At 40.6% G+C, this 16,077-nt stretch overlaps 1 protein-coding gene and 1 pseudogene across 3 annotated transcripts in view; both read left to right on the top strand.

The window, feature by feature from the left end:
• INPP5F (inositol polyphosphate-5-phosphatase F) overlaps nt 1–16,077 on the top strand; it is a 94,174-nt gene that overhangs the window by 42,946 nt on the left and 35,151 nt on the right. For all 3 annotated transcript variants that reach the window (XM_024985962.2, XM_059882079.1, XM_059882078.1), the window contains exon 3: nt 4,493–4,629. In XM_024985962.2, coding sequence (XP_024841730.1) covers nt 4,493–4,629 — 137 coding nt within the window. The remainder of the gene's footprint in view (nt 1–4,492; nt 4,630–16,077) is intronic.
• Nucleotides 11,476–11,614, top strand: LOC112444566 (uncharacterized; annotated as a pseudogene).

Genomic DNA, 16,077 nt, shown 5'->3' on the forward strand with positions numbered 1-16,077 from the left:
AGTTACTTAGATTATAACTAGTATGTATCAGTTTTCTTGTCTATCTTTTAGTTTTTTTGTTTTGATCAGTGTGTGAGACTGAAAACATTAAGGCAGGAAACTATAGTGAAAGACTTATGAGACATTAACCCAGTGCAATTTGTAGAGCTGGTTCCAAGTCAACTACAAAAAGGTGTTTTTATCCATCATCTCCATATTCCCAGCATCTAAATTATTTCAAAGTAGGTTCCAGGTAGATACATTTGTCTGCAGATACTTCAGTATGTATTTCAACACCAGTTATTGACATACCATACTTTCCCCCTCTTTATCATTGTTAACTTAGATGCCCATTTTCACATGGGTCTCTGTCTGTTTTCTTTTCTAGTACTCATTTGTCCATTCCTATACCAGTACCACATTGTTTTATTTACCATAGCTTTGTAGTATGTTTTGCTACCTGGTAAACATTAACTCTTATGCAGAGTACATCATGAGAAATGCTGGGCTGGAAGAAGCACAAGCTGGAATCAAGATTGCAGGGAGAAATGTCAATAACCTCAGATATGCAGATGACACCACCCTTATGGCAGAAAGTGAAGAGGAACTAAAAAGCCTCTTGATGAAAATGAAAGAGGAGAGTGAAAAGGTTGGCTTAAAGCTCAACATTCAGAAAACGAAGATCATGGCATCTGGTCCCATCACTTCATGGGAAATAGATGGGGAAACAGTGGAAACAGTGTCAGACTTTATTTTGGGGGCTTCAAAACCACTACAGATGGTGACTGCAGCCATGAAATTAAAAGACACTTACTCCTTGAAAGGAAAGTTATGACCAACCTAGATAGCATATTGAAAAGCAGAGACATTACTTTGCCAACAAAGGTCCATCTAGTTAAGACTTTGGTTTTTCCAGTGATCATCTATGGATGTGAGAGTTGGACTGTGAAGAAGCCTGAGCGCCGAGGAATTGATGCTTTTGAACTCTGGTGTTGGAGAAGACTCTTGAGAGTCCCTTGGACTGCAAGGAGATCCAACCAGTCCATTCTAAAGGAGATCAGCCCTGGGATTTCTTTGGAAGGACTGATGCTAAAGCTGAAACTCCAGTACTTTGGCCACCTCATGTGAAGAGTTGACTCATTGGAAAAGACTCTGATGCTGGGAGGGATTGGGGGCAGGAGGAGAAGGGAACAACAGAGGATGAGATGGCTGGATGGCATCGCTGACTCCATGGATGTGAGTCTGGGTGAACTCCGAGAGTTGGTGATGGACAGGGAGGCCTGGCGTGCTGTGATTCATGGGGTCGCAAAGAGTTGGACACGACTGAGCGACTGAACTGAACTGACATAGTGGAGCTAAAATTTGAGTCTGAGTTCTGACGTCTAAGTCAGAACACATTGAGGCTTTTCTGAAAAGGGAAACTATTGTTCACAAATTTTGTTCCTTGTTGTTTGAGATCATTTACATTGTATTTTCTCAGTTTTAATCTTCATTATAACCCCTTAGGTATTTTGAACTTAAGTCTGTTATGTTTTAAGTGATTTTAAGTTTGTAAGTTGAATTTCAGTATTGACAATACCAGCATTTTCGTGTAAAAAGCGTGCTTTTTGTTTTCCCAGGTGAGTCTATGTATGGGGTAAAACCTCTGTGTTTGAAATTTGGTATTTTTGGTACTATGCCATTAGATGGCATATGAGAAAGACATTTATCACATTTGATTATGCACATTGTGTTTTTGTCATTGCTGTAATTTTTTAAAATTGCAGTTCATAATGTTAATAAGAAGACAAGAAGGCATAAACTAGGAAGAGGGCTTCCTAATGTTGGCTTGTCTTATCCTCTGCCAACACTCTAAATTGTTCCATGTAAAATAAAAGTTATTCTTGTAAGGTTAAGAGATTTGTGGTAAGGGCTTCCTTTTACTCAGCTGACTGCAGTAACATTCAAGTGTTCTGTGCATTATGTGCTTTATTATGTGTTAGGTTTACTGTGTGTTAAATGCTTGGTAACCTTAATCCGTGCCTGACGTACTTCCCAGCACATGGTGGGTCCTTGGTTAAAGTTTAATGATCGTGAATAATGAAATGACTTATAAAAGCCTTGAAACTTTGGAGTGAATTTCCACTCTACTTTATAAAGACTTATGAAACATTTCCAAACTCTTGTATTTATGAAATGTTTAATGCACATCTCCAAAGCACTATGCCTAAAATGAAAGTGGATTAGTATTTGGGAGAAAAATGGAAGAAATTAAAATACTGTGTCTTTTTAAAAAATATTTTTTCATAAGCACAATATATATCCACCATGTTGTTTTTCTATAATAAATTTCTGAAACATTGTTTCAATAGTTTTGGGTGTTTTTTTTTTGGTAGTAATTAGGTAGTATTTTTAAAGGGTATAGTCTCAGAATGAAAAATTGCTTTTACATGCTGGCTTTCATAGACTGTTTCTTATTTAAATAAAAACCTTTTGTGAAAAGTAGAAATTCAGATTGAAAAGATAACTGTTGGGCCTCTAGGCATTTTCTTTCCTTTCTTTCTTATATTTATTAAGTATTTCTTTGTTTTATACCCCTCTCCCACTTTCATCAATATGTTTACTTATTTGCTCAGTCCTAGTGTGCACATGAAGTAGTTCTGGAATTGCTAACCCATACTCTTCTGACAAATAACTTGCTTCAGTTCAGTTCAGTTCAGTCGCTCAGTCGTGTCCGACTCTTTGCGACCCCATGAATCGCAGCACGCCAGGCCTCCCTGTCCATCACCAACTCCCAGAGTTCACTCAGACTCAGGTCCATCGAGTCTGGATTGATGCCATCCAGCCATCTCATCCTCTGTCGTCCCCTTCTCCTCCTGCCCCCAATCTCTCCCAGCATCAGAGTCTTTTCCAATGAGTCAACTCTTCTCATGAGGTGGCCAAAGTACTGGAGTTTCAGCTTTAGCATCATTCCTTCCAAAGAAATCCCAGGGCTGATCTCCTTCAGAATGGACTGGTTGGATCTCCTTGCAGTCCAAGGGATTCTCAAGAGTCTTCTCCAACACCACAGTTCAAAAGCATCAATAATTTGCTTACCAGAGTACAATATTGTATACAGTTCTTTTTGTCTTTATCTCTACAAAATACTGTTTTCCAAAGTTACTTAATTTTTTTCTTCCTTGTCTCCTACATAGGTTACGTTTTCCATTTGTAACAGAGTTGGGTTACATTTCATCTTGGGTTCATTTCATATTCTGATTAATTTGAACCATTTATTTTTGAGGAGATGTAAAACATTATCGTGGTTCAGAGTCAGAAGTATGTCAAAGGGTGTACTTGGAGAGCTGTCAGTTCCAGTCCCTTTTATCTCATTCCTGTTTTCTCTTCCTTCCATCTCATTTCCACCTACCCCTTGTTAGGTAACCAACCTCGTTAATTTCTAATTTATCTCTCCTCTCTTTTTCTATACAAATGAGCAAATATGTTTTTCTCTCTCTTTTTTTTTTTCCCAGAAAGGGTAGTGTACTCTAGCTACTCCATTGTGCTTTGATTTAATACTATATCTTATTATATTAATAATAAAGATATTAATACATGAATAATATATCCAGTTTATCCCCTTATCAGTTTCTAGAATGCTTTGAATTCTTTTTAAGAGCTAATTCTTTATAGTACTCTGTTCCATAGATGTGCCATAGTTTGTTCAACCATTCTTTGTTGAAGAATTTGGGCATTCAAGTTGTTTCCAGTAGTTTGCAGTTAGACTGCTGCAGTGAATAGATTTGAGTGTATATATTTTTGTTTAGTTGAGATGTATTTTCAGGGTAAATTCACAAGCGTGGGATTGCTGGGTAAAACAGTAAGTGGGTATGTTTTAATGTTAGTTATAGTAAAATTAACATCTGAAAAAGTTGTATCTCTTTGTGTTCTCACAAGCGCAATGAGGGTGCCTGGTTCCCACAGCCTTGTCAGAATGTGCTGTCCTAACAATACTTTTTTATTATCCCCAAGCTGATGGGTGAGAATGGTATTAAAACATTTTAATTTACATCTCCATTGAACATCTTTTCATAGGTTTTAGGGCCATTTTTCTGTCTTTGTTGTGCTCTTTACCAAAGGACTGTGGGCTTCCCTGGTGGCTCAGTTGGTAAAGAATTGGCCTGCAATGCAGGAGATCCCGGTTTGACTCCTGGGTTGTGAAGATCCACTGGAGAAGGGATAGGCTACTCACTCCAGTGTTCTTGGGCTTCCCTGGTGGTTCAGCTGGTAAAGAATCTACCTGCAATGCGGGAGACCTGGGTTTGATCCCTGGGTTGGGAAGATGCCCTGGAGAAGGGAAAGGCTACCCACTCCAGTATTGTGGCCTGGAGAATTCCTGCATCTGGAGGATCACAGATGGACACGACTGAGCCACTTGGACTTTCACTTTCACCAAAGGACTGTACTGTTTGCATACTGTGTTACTCAGCTTCAGCTTGCTAGGACAGCAGTACTTTATAGAAACCAGACACTCAATATGCCTTTTCTCTTTCAGATCTTCCGTGGTGGCTTATTTTAATTCGGCAGAAAGCCTTGGTGGGCAAACTTCCAGGAGACCATGAAGTCTGTAAAGTAACCAAAATTGCTGTACTATCACTTTCTGAAATGGAACCTCAGGATCTTGAGCTAGAGGTAAGGTGAAGTTTCAGGAAATTTCATGGCAACTTGATATGGGTGTAATGGCAACCATGAGGATTTGATTTAATAGACCAGAATCATAGAGTTCTAGCGCTGGGTATCTTTAGAGTAATTGAGTCCTGTGTTTTCAGACTTTGGTGTGGAACCTTTGTTTTAAAATCTATGAAAGCCAGTAAGTTAAGATGCATAGAAGCAGAGTTGCACTGGTTGAGGTGGTGATGGGGGAAGAGCTTCTCCTTGGGGCCCTTCCTACTTTGCCTTTGCTGGAAACCCACCTCTGCTTCTGGGGACTCCTGTGTGTGTTAGGCACGCAGTTGTGTCTGACTCTTTGCAACACCATGGACTGAAGCCCACCGGACTCCTCTGTCCATGGGATTCTCCAGTCAAGAATACTGGAGTGGGTTGCCATTTCCTTTTCCAGGGGATCTTCCCGACCCAGGGATCGAACTCAGGTCTCCTGCATTGCAGGCAGATTCTTGACCGTCTGAGTCACTATAGCACAATTTGAAAACTGATTTAGGGTGAGGAGAGTCAGGAGGTTAGATTTAACTTCTACTGTACCTTCTTTTGGAGAAGGCAATGGCACCCCACTCCAGTACTCTTGCTTGGAAAATCCCACGGACGGAGGAGCCTGTTAGGCTGCAGTCCATGGGGTCGCTAAGAGTCAGACACGACTGAGTGACTTCACTTTCACTTTTCACTTTCATGCATTGGAGAAGGAAATGGCAGCCCACTCCAGTGTTCTTGCCTGGAGAATCCCAGGGACGGGGGAGCCTGGTGGGCTGCCATCTATGGGTTCGCACAGAGTCGGACACGACTGAAGTGACTTAGCATAGTATCTTCTTTTATCTATATGTCTTGAAATTTTTCTTTCTTTTTTTTTTTTTTAGAAAACCAACATGTTTATTGGGATGGGGGAGGGATAAGTTGGAAGATCAGGATTGACATATACACACTACTATATATAAAACATGGCACAGGGAACTCTACTTATTACTCTGTAATGGGATATGTGGGGAAAGAATCTGAAAAGTGGATATGCTGCTGCTGCTGCTGCTAAGTTGCTTCAGTTTTGTCTGACTCTGCGCGACCCCATAGATGGCAGCCCACCAGGCTCCCCTGTCCCTGGGATTCTCCAGACAAGAACACTGAGCTATATTTCTCTTGTAATTTTTTTTCTTAAAGTTGGGTTTTTGTTTTTTTGTTTTTTTTTAAAGAAGAAAAAAAAAAAAAAAAACCCTGACCTATTAGACTTTCATTTTCTAAAAGGAAACCAGGCCCACAAGTTGAGTAAGTTAGGGCCAAGATAATGAGATTGCCCGGGGCCAGTGTTTGTCTCCACACTGGCAGAAATAACCCCTGAAAGCACTTGTATCATGCCTACTATCAGTGTGGGGATGTGGCATCTAGGGGTGTCATCACGCTGTCATAGCCCTGGCCTAATTTGATCACTGTGTGGTGTACCAGACAGGCCCTGAGGGTTAAATGGATAATCACATTTCATCCGTTGGGCCATCCTGTGAAGTAGGCATTGTTAGAATCCATGTTGCACAGGTGAAGAGAGAAGGCTTGGCAAGGATTAACCACACAGCTGGCTCGTGGTGCATCCAGACCTGGACTTAGGCCGTCTGTTCCTGGATCCCTCTGCTGGGCTTGCCTCCCTGTTACCTGAACCGCAGGTAACAGGTAGCATAGTGTCCACTGCCCCACAACTCAGTATGTGTTTTCTAGGCTGAATGTTGGGGAAGGAAATTGAGGTACAGGGTTAAATTATTTAAAAAAATACATACAGGCATATCTTGGAGATACTATGAGTTTGGTTCCAGACCATTGCAATAAAGCAAATAATTATAATAACATGACTTTTTTGGTTTTTCAGTGCATATACGAGATATGTATATATTACACTATAGTCTGTTAAGTGTACAAGAGCATTATGCCTAAAAAAAAAAAAATACCTTAATTTAAAAATACTACTGCTAAGATACTAAATGTGTGCTTAGTCACTCAGTCATGTCTGACTGTTTGTGATCCCATGAACTACAGCCTGCCAGGCTCCTCTGTCCATGGGGATTCTCCAGGCAAGAATACTGGAGTGGGTTGCCATGCCCTCCTCCAAGGAATCTTCCCAACCCAGGGATTGAACCCACGTCTCCCACATTGTACACGGATTCTTTACCATCTGAGCTACCAGAGAAGCCCTCACCACCATCTGAGTTTTCAGGGAGTCAGTCTTTTCACAGTAATATCAAAGATCACCATAACAAATATGATGATAATGAGAAAGTTTGAAATCTTGTGGGAAATTACCAAAATGGGAGACGCATGAAGTGACCAAATGCTGCTGGAAAAACAGTACCAGTAAACCTGTTCATTGTGATTGCCACAAACCTCTTTTTTTTTTCCCCTTATAAAGCATCTGTAAAGCACAATAAAACAGGGTATGCGGTAACAATATAGTAATTTTTGTGCTTCAGATCTTTCTGGAAGTTTGACAGTCTAACAGACCAGTATTAAAATGAATTTAGGAGGACACTGATACTCTGTTATAGGAATAAAAAAAAAAAGATTCAAGTACTTATTTCCTTTGATTGGTACTAGAGATAGAATACTATTCACTATTGCTGATCCTCAGACAAGTAACTTTGGTGGCAGTTGGGCCTGTTAAAAACAAGTGTTTTGCAGTTTTTGTTTTCATTTTATTTTAGCAAAGAGCAGACTAAAAAAATTTTATCCATTGATTAAGCCAGTAAACTTGTGTCTTTTGGATGACTGCTGACAAATTGAAAGATCAGCCTGGCTTCTGTCACCAGTCTTGGCCTTGAGTGTGAGCACTCCTTGGGTAGCGTGCTGGTTTGAGCAGTAAGCTGGGGGCCTGGACAGTTAGAGCAGAGACCAGCTCCTCAGCACCTTGGTCACCTGTTAGTCATCAGTTTGCACATCTGGCACCCCCAATTCTGGGGAAATGAACTATCCTCACCCAGAGGCCTGCATAGGATGCCTAGTGGACTTTTCAGGAAGATGCTCTTCGTGGCCATCAGTCTGTATCATTTGAGATTGTTGTTGTTGTTCAGTCACTAAGTCATGTCCGACTCTTTGCAGTCCCATGGACTGCAGCTCACCAGACTTTGCTGTCCTTCACCATCTCCCAGAGTTTGTTCAAACTCATGTCTGTTGAATCAGTGATGCTATCTAACCATCGCATCCTCTGCCACCCCCCCTCTCCTTTTGCTTCCAGTCTTTCCCAGAATTAGGGTTTTTTTCCAGTGAATTGGGTCTTCGCATCAGGTGGCCAAAGCATTGGAGCTTCAGCTGACTATTGTATAGATGGTGGGTGGTGGAGGGGGAGGAATCTTTAGGTAATAACATTTAGTGGAATTTTAAAACAACAAAAAAAATGTGACCGTGATGACAGCTTTTAAAATGTCTTCATTCTGAAGACTTTTCCTTTTTTTTCTTGACACTCTCAAGTGAATGAGATCATCCTCACATGCAAATGAAAATGAGATAGTCCCACATAGCTGAGTGTTTTTACTGTACTGTTGGACCGTCTGAGCAATGGCATTTGCCAGGGTACTAAAGGTACAGTCCATGTTAAGAGCTGGAAATATATAATGACCCTTGCTAATTAGGGATAAACGTGATTATAGATAAAGTATTTCCAGATCCCAATTTAGTGATAGTTTGGCATTGGTTTCTCTCAAGAGAATATAATTTCAGAAATTTGCATTTAAGCCTTTTTTCCCCTTCCTTTAATCCTGTTTTCTGTTAATGCAGCTTTATGACAGTGAACAATAGAAGGGCAAAGAACAGCTCTGCTGAAAATCACAAACTGTTTGCTTATTTTCTGACATGTTAATTTAAATTTTTGGTATTCTTATTCTAGTTTCCATATAATGCCAGTTAAAAAGAGCATTTAGAAGCATGATAAATTTTTGTGGGGCTTTTTATTTTTGATTATATAGTAATTGTAACTGAGGAGGAGGAAAAATATTCTCCCACATAGAAATGATCAATGTCAATATTCTGGTTTTTAAAAACAATTTAGTTTTAATTGAAGGATAATAGCTTTACAATATTGTATTGGTTTCTGTCATAGGGATACATGTGTTCCCTGCTTTCCATTTGTCTCCAGCTCTTTGGAGGAGCAATATTTCAAATTTTCAGGGTAGTTTTTATATTTTGCATCTTTGTATATTTTTCCTACTTCTTTTAGTTAAAAAATTCCTGTTATTTTTCATGACCATATGTATCTTATGCACAGAAGACTTTCTTAAATGAAGCTGACTCTTAGGTCTTCTTGAAAGTGAAAGTTGCTCAGTCATACTCAACCCTTTGGAACCCCATGGACTACACAGTCCATGGAGTTCTCCAGGCCAGAATACTGGAGTGTGTAGCCTTTCCCTTCTCCAGGGGATCTTCCCAACCCAGGGATCAAACCCAAGTCTCCTGCATTGCAGGCAGATTCTTTACCAGCTGAGCCACAGGGGAAGACCAAGAATACTGGAATGGGTAGCCTATCCCTTCTCCAGTGGCTTCCCAACCCAGGAATCAAACTGGGATCTCCTTCATTGCAGGCAGATTCTTTACCAATCCTGCATTACAGGTGGATTCTTTACCAACTGAGCTATCAGGGAAGTCTAGGGCTTCTTAGTATGTCTTTATAATTTGGACATCTGTGTCTGTGTTTGAATACCCACTGCTTTCTACCTTTCCCCTCAGGACCCCTGGGCTCTTTATTGTGGTCACTGTTCTCAGATTTTCAAGGACCTCATCTGTCTTCTGTCATTGGAGCAGAAGCATTTTGTAACAGAGTTGGGAATTACTAGTATTTCTAGTTTTCTACCCCAGTAGACTTTTTACTTTACTTGTATGGCTTATTATGTTTGCCAATTCTTAAAATAATTTTCATACTATACAGTTCATCCATTTAAAGCACATAATTCAGTGGTGTTTAGTATATTCACAGATTTGTAACCATCACTGCAGTTAATTTTAGAACATTTTCATGACTATAAAAATAACCCTGCACTCATTAGCAGTCACTCATTTTCCTCCAAACCCCAGGCAAATCCTAGGCAACCACTAATCTACTTTCTTTGTCTATATAAATTTGCCTGTTCTGAACAGTTCTTCTACATGGCATAAAATATGTAGCCTTTTGTGCCCAGTTTCTTTTATTTAGCACCGTGTTTTCAAGGTTCATGCTTATTGTAGCATGGGTCAGTACTTAATTTCTTCTTATCCCTTTGTATGGATATACCACATTTTATTTATCCTTTCATCAGTTGATGGACGTTGGGGTTGTTTTCACTTTGGAGCTGTTTGTGAATAATATTGCTGTATATTTATATACAAGTTTCTGTACATAACAAAACTTGTACATTTATGTATAAGTTTTGGGTGGACATTGTTTTCATTTCTCTAGTGAGAAAAAGAAATTCTATACCTAGGAATGGAATTGCTGTATTATATAGTAACTCTGGGTTTAACCTTTTGAGGATCTGCCAGACTGTTTTTCAAAGCAGTGTGCCATTTAAAAAAGAAAAGATCTATACAAGGATATGAAGAATCTTTGGAGTTCAAATAGATGAGAACATAGATATTCTTTCTTTTGGAAAAACATCCTTTAAAGTTTTATAGGCTTATGTTCCATGTCTGCATATCTTATTTGCTGTATCTCATTGCTCTAATAGATAACTGCATCATTTTCCATATTTGGTTTCCCATTAGACATCTGTTTAAAATTTTAGCTCCTGATGGACATAAATAGATATCAACTTATAAAGTAAAATCATTTATTTTCCTTTCCCTATACAGCAGCAGCAGCAACATCAGCCCTTAATCTTGGTTGTGAACTCTAAGTGGTTAGAGCAGTAGAAATACTAGGGGAGCACTGTGGTGCTGTGGTTGTGGTTTTCTTTTTGAGATTGTGTGTATCGATGTTGTGATAAGGGCCTAAGCACATATTATGCAGAACTGGCTGGGCCTCTGGAAAAGGGAAGGTGATCTTACTGTACACGCTGTGTGTTGTAATCCCAAGAGTTCTGTCTAAACAAAGCATTTTAGGACTGGAAGGAATTCCAAGAAGTTATTTTCTATATTCTTATTTCTTGGTAGGACTGAACTTAACCTTTAAAAAAAGATAGTGAACCTGTTTGCAGTGCAGCAATGGAGAGCCAGCCAGAGCACAGATGTGTGGACATGGTGTGGGGGTCGGGGGAGGAGAGGGTGGGATGAAAGGAGAGAGTAGCAAAGAAACACATACGTTACCATACACAAAATAGATAGATGGGAATTTGCTGTATGATTCAGGGAACTCAAACCAGGCTTCTGGGGCAACCTAGAGGGTTAGGGTAGGGTGGGAGGTGGGAGGGAAGTTCAAGAGGGAGGGGACATATGTATACCTGTGGCTGAGTCATGTTGATATATGGCAGAAACAACACGATGTTATAAAGCAATTATCCTTCAATTAAAAATAAATGAATTTATAAAATGAGATAGTGGTCATGCTTTCTTTTCTAAAGTTAACTATATATATGTGCTGACTGTCACAAGTGCTTAGCCATGTCCGACTCTTTGCAACCCCATAGACTGTAGCCCACCAGGCCCCTCTGTCCATGGGATTTTTTTCCAGGCAAGAATACTGGAGTGGGTTGGCATTTCCTTCTTCAGGGGATCTTCCTGAACTAGGGATAGAACCTGGGTCTCTTGCATCTCCTGCATTGGCAGGCAGGCAGATTCTTTACCACTATCTATATATACAGGTGATTCTAAAATATTAATTGAAAATTTTTATGTTTAAAGTAATTTTAAATTTCTCTTTAGAAAAATCAACTTATCGCTTCTTGGCCTTTTGGCTAAGATCAAGTGTAGTACAGTAAACTACATTTTTAACTTTTCAAAAAAAAAAAGAAAAATCAACTTTAAGAGAGATGGTGTGGTGACTTGATGCTCTGCTGTGCATATCACAATCCTTATCTGAAACCTTTGAGGCTAAATTTAGTTTAGAATTCAGGTTTTGAGGGCTTTCCAAAAGGTTATTCCATGTATTTTATTATATGGGCAGTTAGTCTGGGATGTTACCCTACAAAACTACACATTCATATTTCTTAAAGAATCAGATAAATGTTCATTCTGAGGAAGGTAAATGATGACTATAAATAGCCTCTCTTTTGGGGTTATTTTATCATTAGATGAGCTTGTAGCAAACTTTAAAAATACCCTTTCAAGTTTTAGCATTTTTTGAAGTTGTTGGTAAGGAAGTTAAGGGATATTGAGCCTCTGTCAGCTCTGTTCCAAGCCCAGGAGGAGAGTAGATTAAAAAAAGAGAAAAGAAAAACAAGGAAGACATTGCCAGGCCTAGAGGGAAACTGCATCTTATCTTCATGGACCAAAAATGGAATAGCAGCTTAAATAGAGGCCATAGGCCTCCTAGGTTCTGGGTCCATAAGTAGGCAGTGGTGGGTGGAGATTTGGTCTACACAGTGAAAAAAAGTGAAAGTGTTAGTCACTCAGTCTTGTGACTCTTTGCGACCCTATGGACTGTAGCCCACCAGGCTCCTCTGTCCATAGGATTCTCTAGGCAAGAATACTGAAGTGGGTAACCATTCCCTTCTCCAGGTGATCTCTACACAATAAAGGGAACTAAATGGAAGCCTGGAACCCTTTTCAGTACTTGAAGCCTGGAGTGCTTCAAGTGGTGCTGGAGTGGACTCCCCAGTTCATGAAAGGAGGCTGTTAGGTTTTGTGCTCTAAGTGGGATGATTGTGCATAAAAGAAGTCTGTTAAGCCAGTAGCACCTCCCTCGAGAAGCAATGGTTTAGGCAAAAGATACGGATCTGAATTAACACAATAGCAATCAACATGAAATAGTTGGGGTTGATAGAAGAAACTTTATCAGGGAGAGTAACGGAAGATGACTCGAAGGTTTCTTGCTTAAGTGGTACAGTTGGTGGTATTGCCTGAGATAGGGCATACCAGAGAAGGAACAAGATTTGTGAAATAGATGTTGGTCAGTTTTGGAGATGCTGAACTTGAGAGACTAGTGTCAATAGTAGGGAAATGTATTTTGGGGTCATGAGCTCAGAGCAAAAGAGTAGAGTTAGAAATGTGGAGTTAAACATCAGTTCAGTTCAGTCACTCAGTTGTATCCGACTCTTTGTGACCCCATGAATTGCAACATGCCAGGCCTCCTTGTCCATCACCAACTCCCGGAGTTCACCCAAACTCATGTCCATCGAGTCGGTGATGCCATCCAGCCATCTCATCCTCTGTCGTCCCCTTCTCCTCCTGCCCCCAATCCCTCCCAGCATCAGAGTCTTTTCCAATGAGTCAACTCTTCTCATGAGGTGGCCAAAGTACTGGAGTTTCAGCTTTAGCGTCAGTCCTTCCAGTGAACACCCAGGACTGATTTCCTTTAGAATGAACTGGTTGGATCTCCTTGCAGTCCAAGGGACTCTCAAGAGTCTTCTCTAACACCACAGTTCAAAAGCATCAATTCTTCTGCGCTCAGCTTTCTTGACAGTCCAACTCTCACATCCATACATGACCACTGGAAAAACCATAGACTTGACTAGACAGACCTTTATTGGCAAAGTAATGTCTCTGCTTTTGAATATGCTATCTAGGTTGGTCATAACTTTCCTTCCAAGGAGTGAGCGTCTTTTAATTTTGTGGCTGCAATCACCATCTACAGTGATTTTGGAGCCCCCCAAAATAAAGTCTGACACTGTTTCCACTGCTTCCCCATATATTTGCCGTGAAGTGATGGGACCAGATGCCATGATCTTCATTTTCTGAATGTTGAGCTTTAAGCCAACGTTTTCACTCTCCTCTTTCACCTTTATCAAGAGGCTTTTTAGTTCCTCTTCACTTTCTGCCGTAAGGATGGTGTCATCTGCATATCTGAGATTATTGATATTTCTCCCGGCAATCTTGATTCCACCTTGTGCTTCTTCCAGCCCAGCGTTTCTCATGATGTACTCTGCATATAAGTTAAATAAGCAGGGTGACAATATACAGCCCTGATGTACTCCTTTTCCTATTTGGAACCAGTCTGTTGTTCCATGTCCAGTTCTAACTGTTGCTTCCTGACCTGCATATAGGTTTCTCAAGAGGCAGGTCAGGTGGTCTGGTATTCCCATCTCTTTCAGAGTTTTCCACAGTTTATTGTGATCCATGCAGTCAAAGGCTTTGGCATAGTAAATAAAGCAGAAATAGATGTTTTTCTGGAACTCTCTTGCCTTTTTGATGATCCAGCAGATGTTGGCAATTTGATCTCTGGTTCCTCTGCCTTTTCTAAAACCAGCTTGAACATCTGGAAGTTCACAGTTCACGTATTGAAGAAGCCTGGCTTGGAGAATTTTGAGCATGACTTTACTAGCGTGTGAGATAAGTGCAGTTGTGCAGTAGTTTGAGCATTCTTTGGCATTGCCTTTCTTTGGGATTGGAATGAAAACTGACCTTTTCCAGTCCTGTGGCCACTGCTGAGTTTTCCAAATTTGCTGGCATACTGAGTGCAGCACTTTGACAGCATCATCTTTCAGGATTTGAAATAACTCAACTGGAATTCCATCACCTCCACTAGCTTTGTTTGTAGTGATGCTTTCTAAGGCCCACTTGACTTCACATTCCAGGATGTCTGGCTCTAGGTCAGTGATCACACCATCGTGATTATCTGGGTCGTGAAGCTCTTTTTTGTACAGTTCTTCTTTGTATTCTTACCACCTCTTCTTAGTATCTTCTGCTTCTGTTAGGTCCATATCATTTCTGTCCTTTATCGAGCCCATCTTTGGATGAAATGTTCCCTGGGTATCTCTAATTTTCTTGAAGAGATCTCTAGTCTTTCCCATTCTGTTGTTTTCCTCTATTTCTTTGCATTGATCGCTGAGGAAGGCTTTCTTATCTCTCCTTGCTATTCTTTGGAACTCTGCATTCAGATGCTTATATCTTTCCTTTTCTCCTTTGCTTTTCACTTCTCTTCTTTTCACAGCTATTTGTAAGGCCTCCCCAGACAGCCATTTTGCTTTTTTGCATTTCTTTTCCATGGGGATGGTCTTGATCCCTGTCTCCTGTACAGTGTCATGAACCTCAGTCCATAGTTCATCAGGCACTCTATCTATCAGATCTAGTCCCTTAACTCTATTTCTCACTTCCACTGTATAATCATAAGGGATTTGATTTAGGTCATACCTGAATGGTGTAGTAGTTTTCCCTACTTTCTTCAATTTAAGTCTGAATTTGGCAATAAGGAGTTAAATATAGTAGTAGTTAAAATGAAGATGTGTGTGTTAGTCGCTCAGTCATGTCCGACTCTTTGCGACCCTACGGACTATAGCTCACCAGGCTTCTCTGTCCATGGGATTCTCCATGCAAGAATACTGGAGTGGGTTGCCATTCCCTTCTCCAGAGGATAGAGGATGAAATTTTCTCAGCAGAGCATGAAGGATGGGCAGAGAGCTAAGGATGGAATGTCAGGAACCACCATCATGTTTAGAGGTAGAGATGCTAGACAGAGAAGGAACAGTCAGAGGTCTGGTAAGAGCCCAGAGAGATAGGTTTCATGGGGACCAGAGGAAGAGACAGCAGGAAGTGATCATTACTGCCACATTCTTTGATTTGTCCTTTTCAGTGTTGGGGGGCGCGGGGTCCTTGTTTCACTCTGCCTCAGGAATTTCACTGGGCCATCACTCCTTGATCTACCCCAATTAGACTAGCATCCTCACAGTTCCAAGGACTATGGCATAGAGATTTCAGGGTTGAGGAATGATTAAAAAAAAAAAGATTCAGTAAACTTCAGTAGTGTTAAAAGGTGGTAGGAAAGGGGCCAGTGGAGGGAGTTTGCAATAGAGTAAAGGGGAATGGATGACGGGACAAGGCCCCAGTCCTTAAGGGGAGACAGTGGGAAGCCAGCCTTGCAGAGAAAAACAACTCCCGTCCTTCTGCAAATGAGGGGAGTGTGGGTGTAGGCTAGGTGTGCTGCTACAAGATTACTTTAGAATAGCTCGATATTTAGAATAATCATCTTTGATGTATTCCTGGGGGAAAATCTTGCTGGCTTGAATGCTCTTAAGGAATAACTGTATCTGACAGATGCATAACATTCTGTTGGAACATTAAAATTGTAATAACTTATACCTAGGTTTGAGGCATGTTTTCAGACTTTTTTAAAAAAGAAAGTGCAGCAGCAGCAGGGGACTAACAGAGCTTCTTGGCTGTCTCAGGAGCTCTGCGCTAACCAACGTCGAGGGGCGTGAGGTGTATTCATGGGAGAAGGGGAGTGATGGTTTCCCAAGACTACTCTTATGACCTGTGTGTGAATCTGGAGGTTACCACTTCACATTTGTAACATCAAAGCCCATTCATTCATTTAACAAAGGTTTTTTTGTGTGACCTCCTGTACCAGGTACTGCTAAGGCCCCTGGAGATGAGTCAATAAAG

Source organism: Bos taurus, chromosome 26 (genome assembly GCF_002263795.3).
Source record: "Bos taurus isolate L1 Dominette 01449 registration number 42190680 breed Hereford chromosome 26, ARS-UCD2.0, whole genome shotgun sequence".
Lineage (NCBI taxonomy): Eukaryota > Metazoa > Chordata > Mammalia > Artiodactyla > Bovidae > Bos > Bos taurus.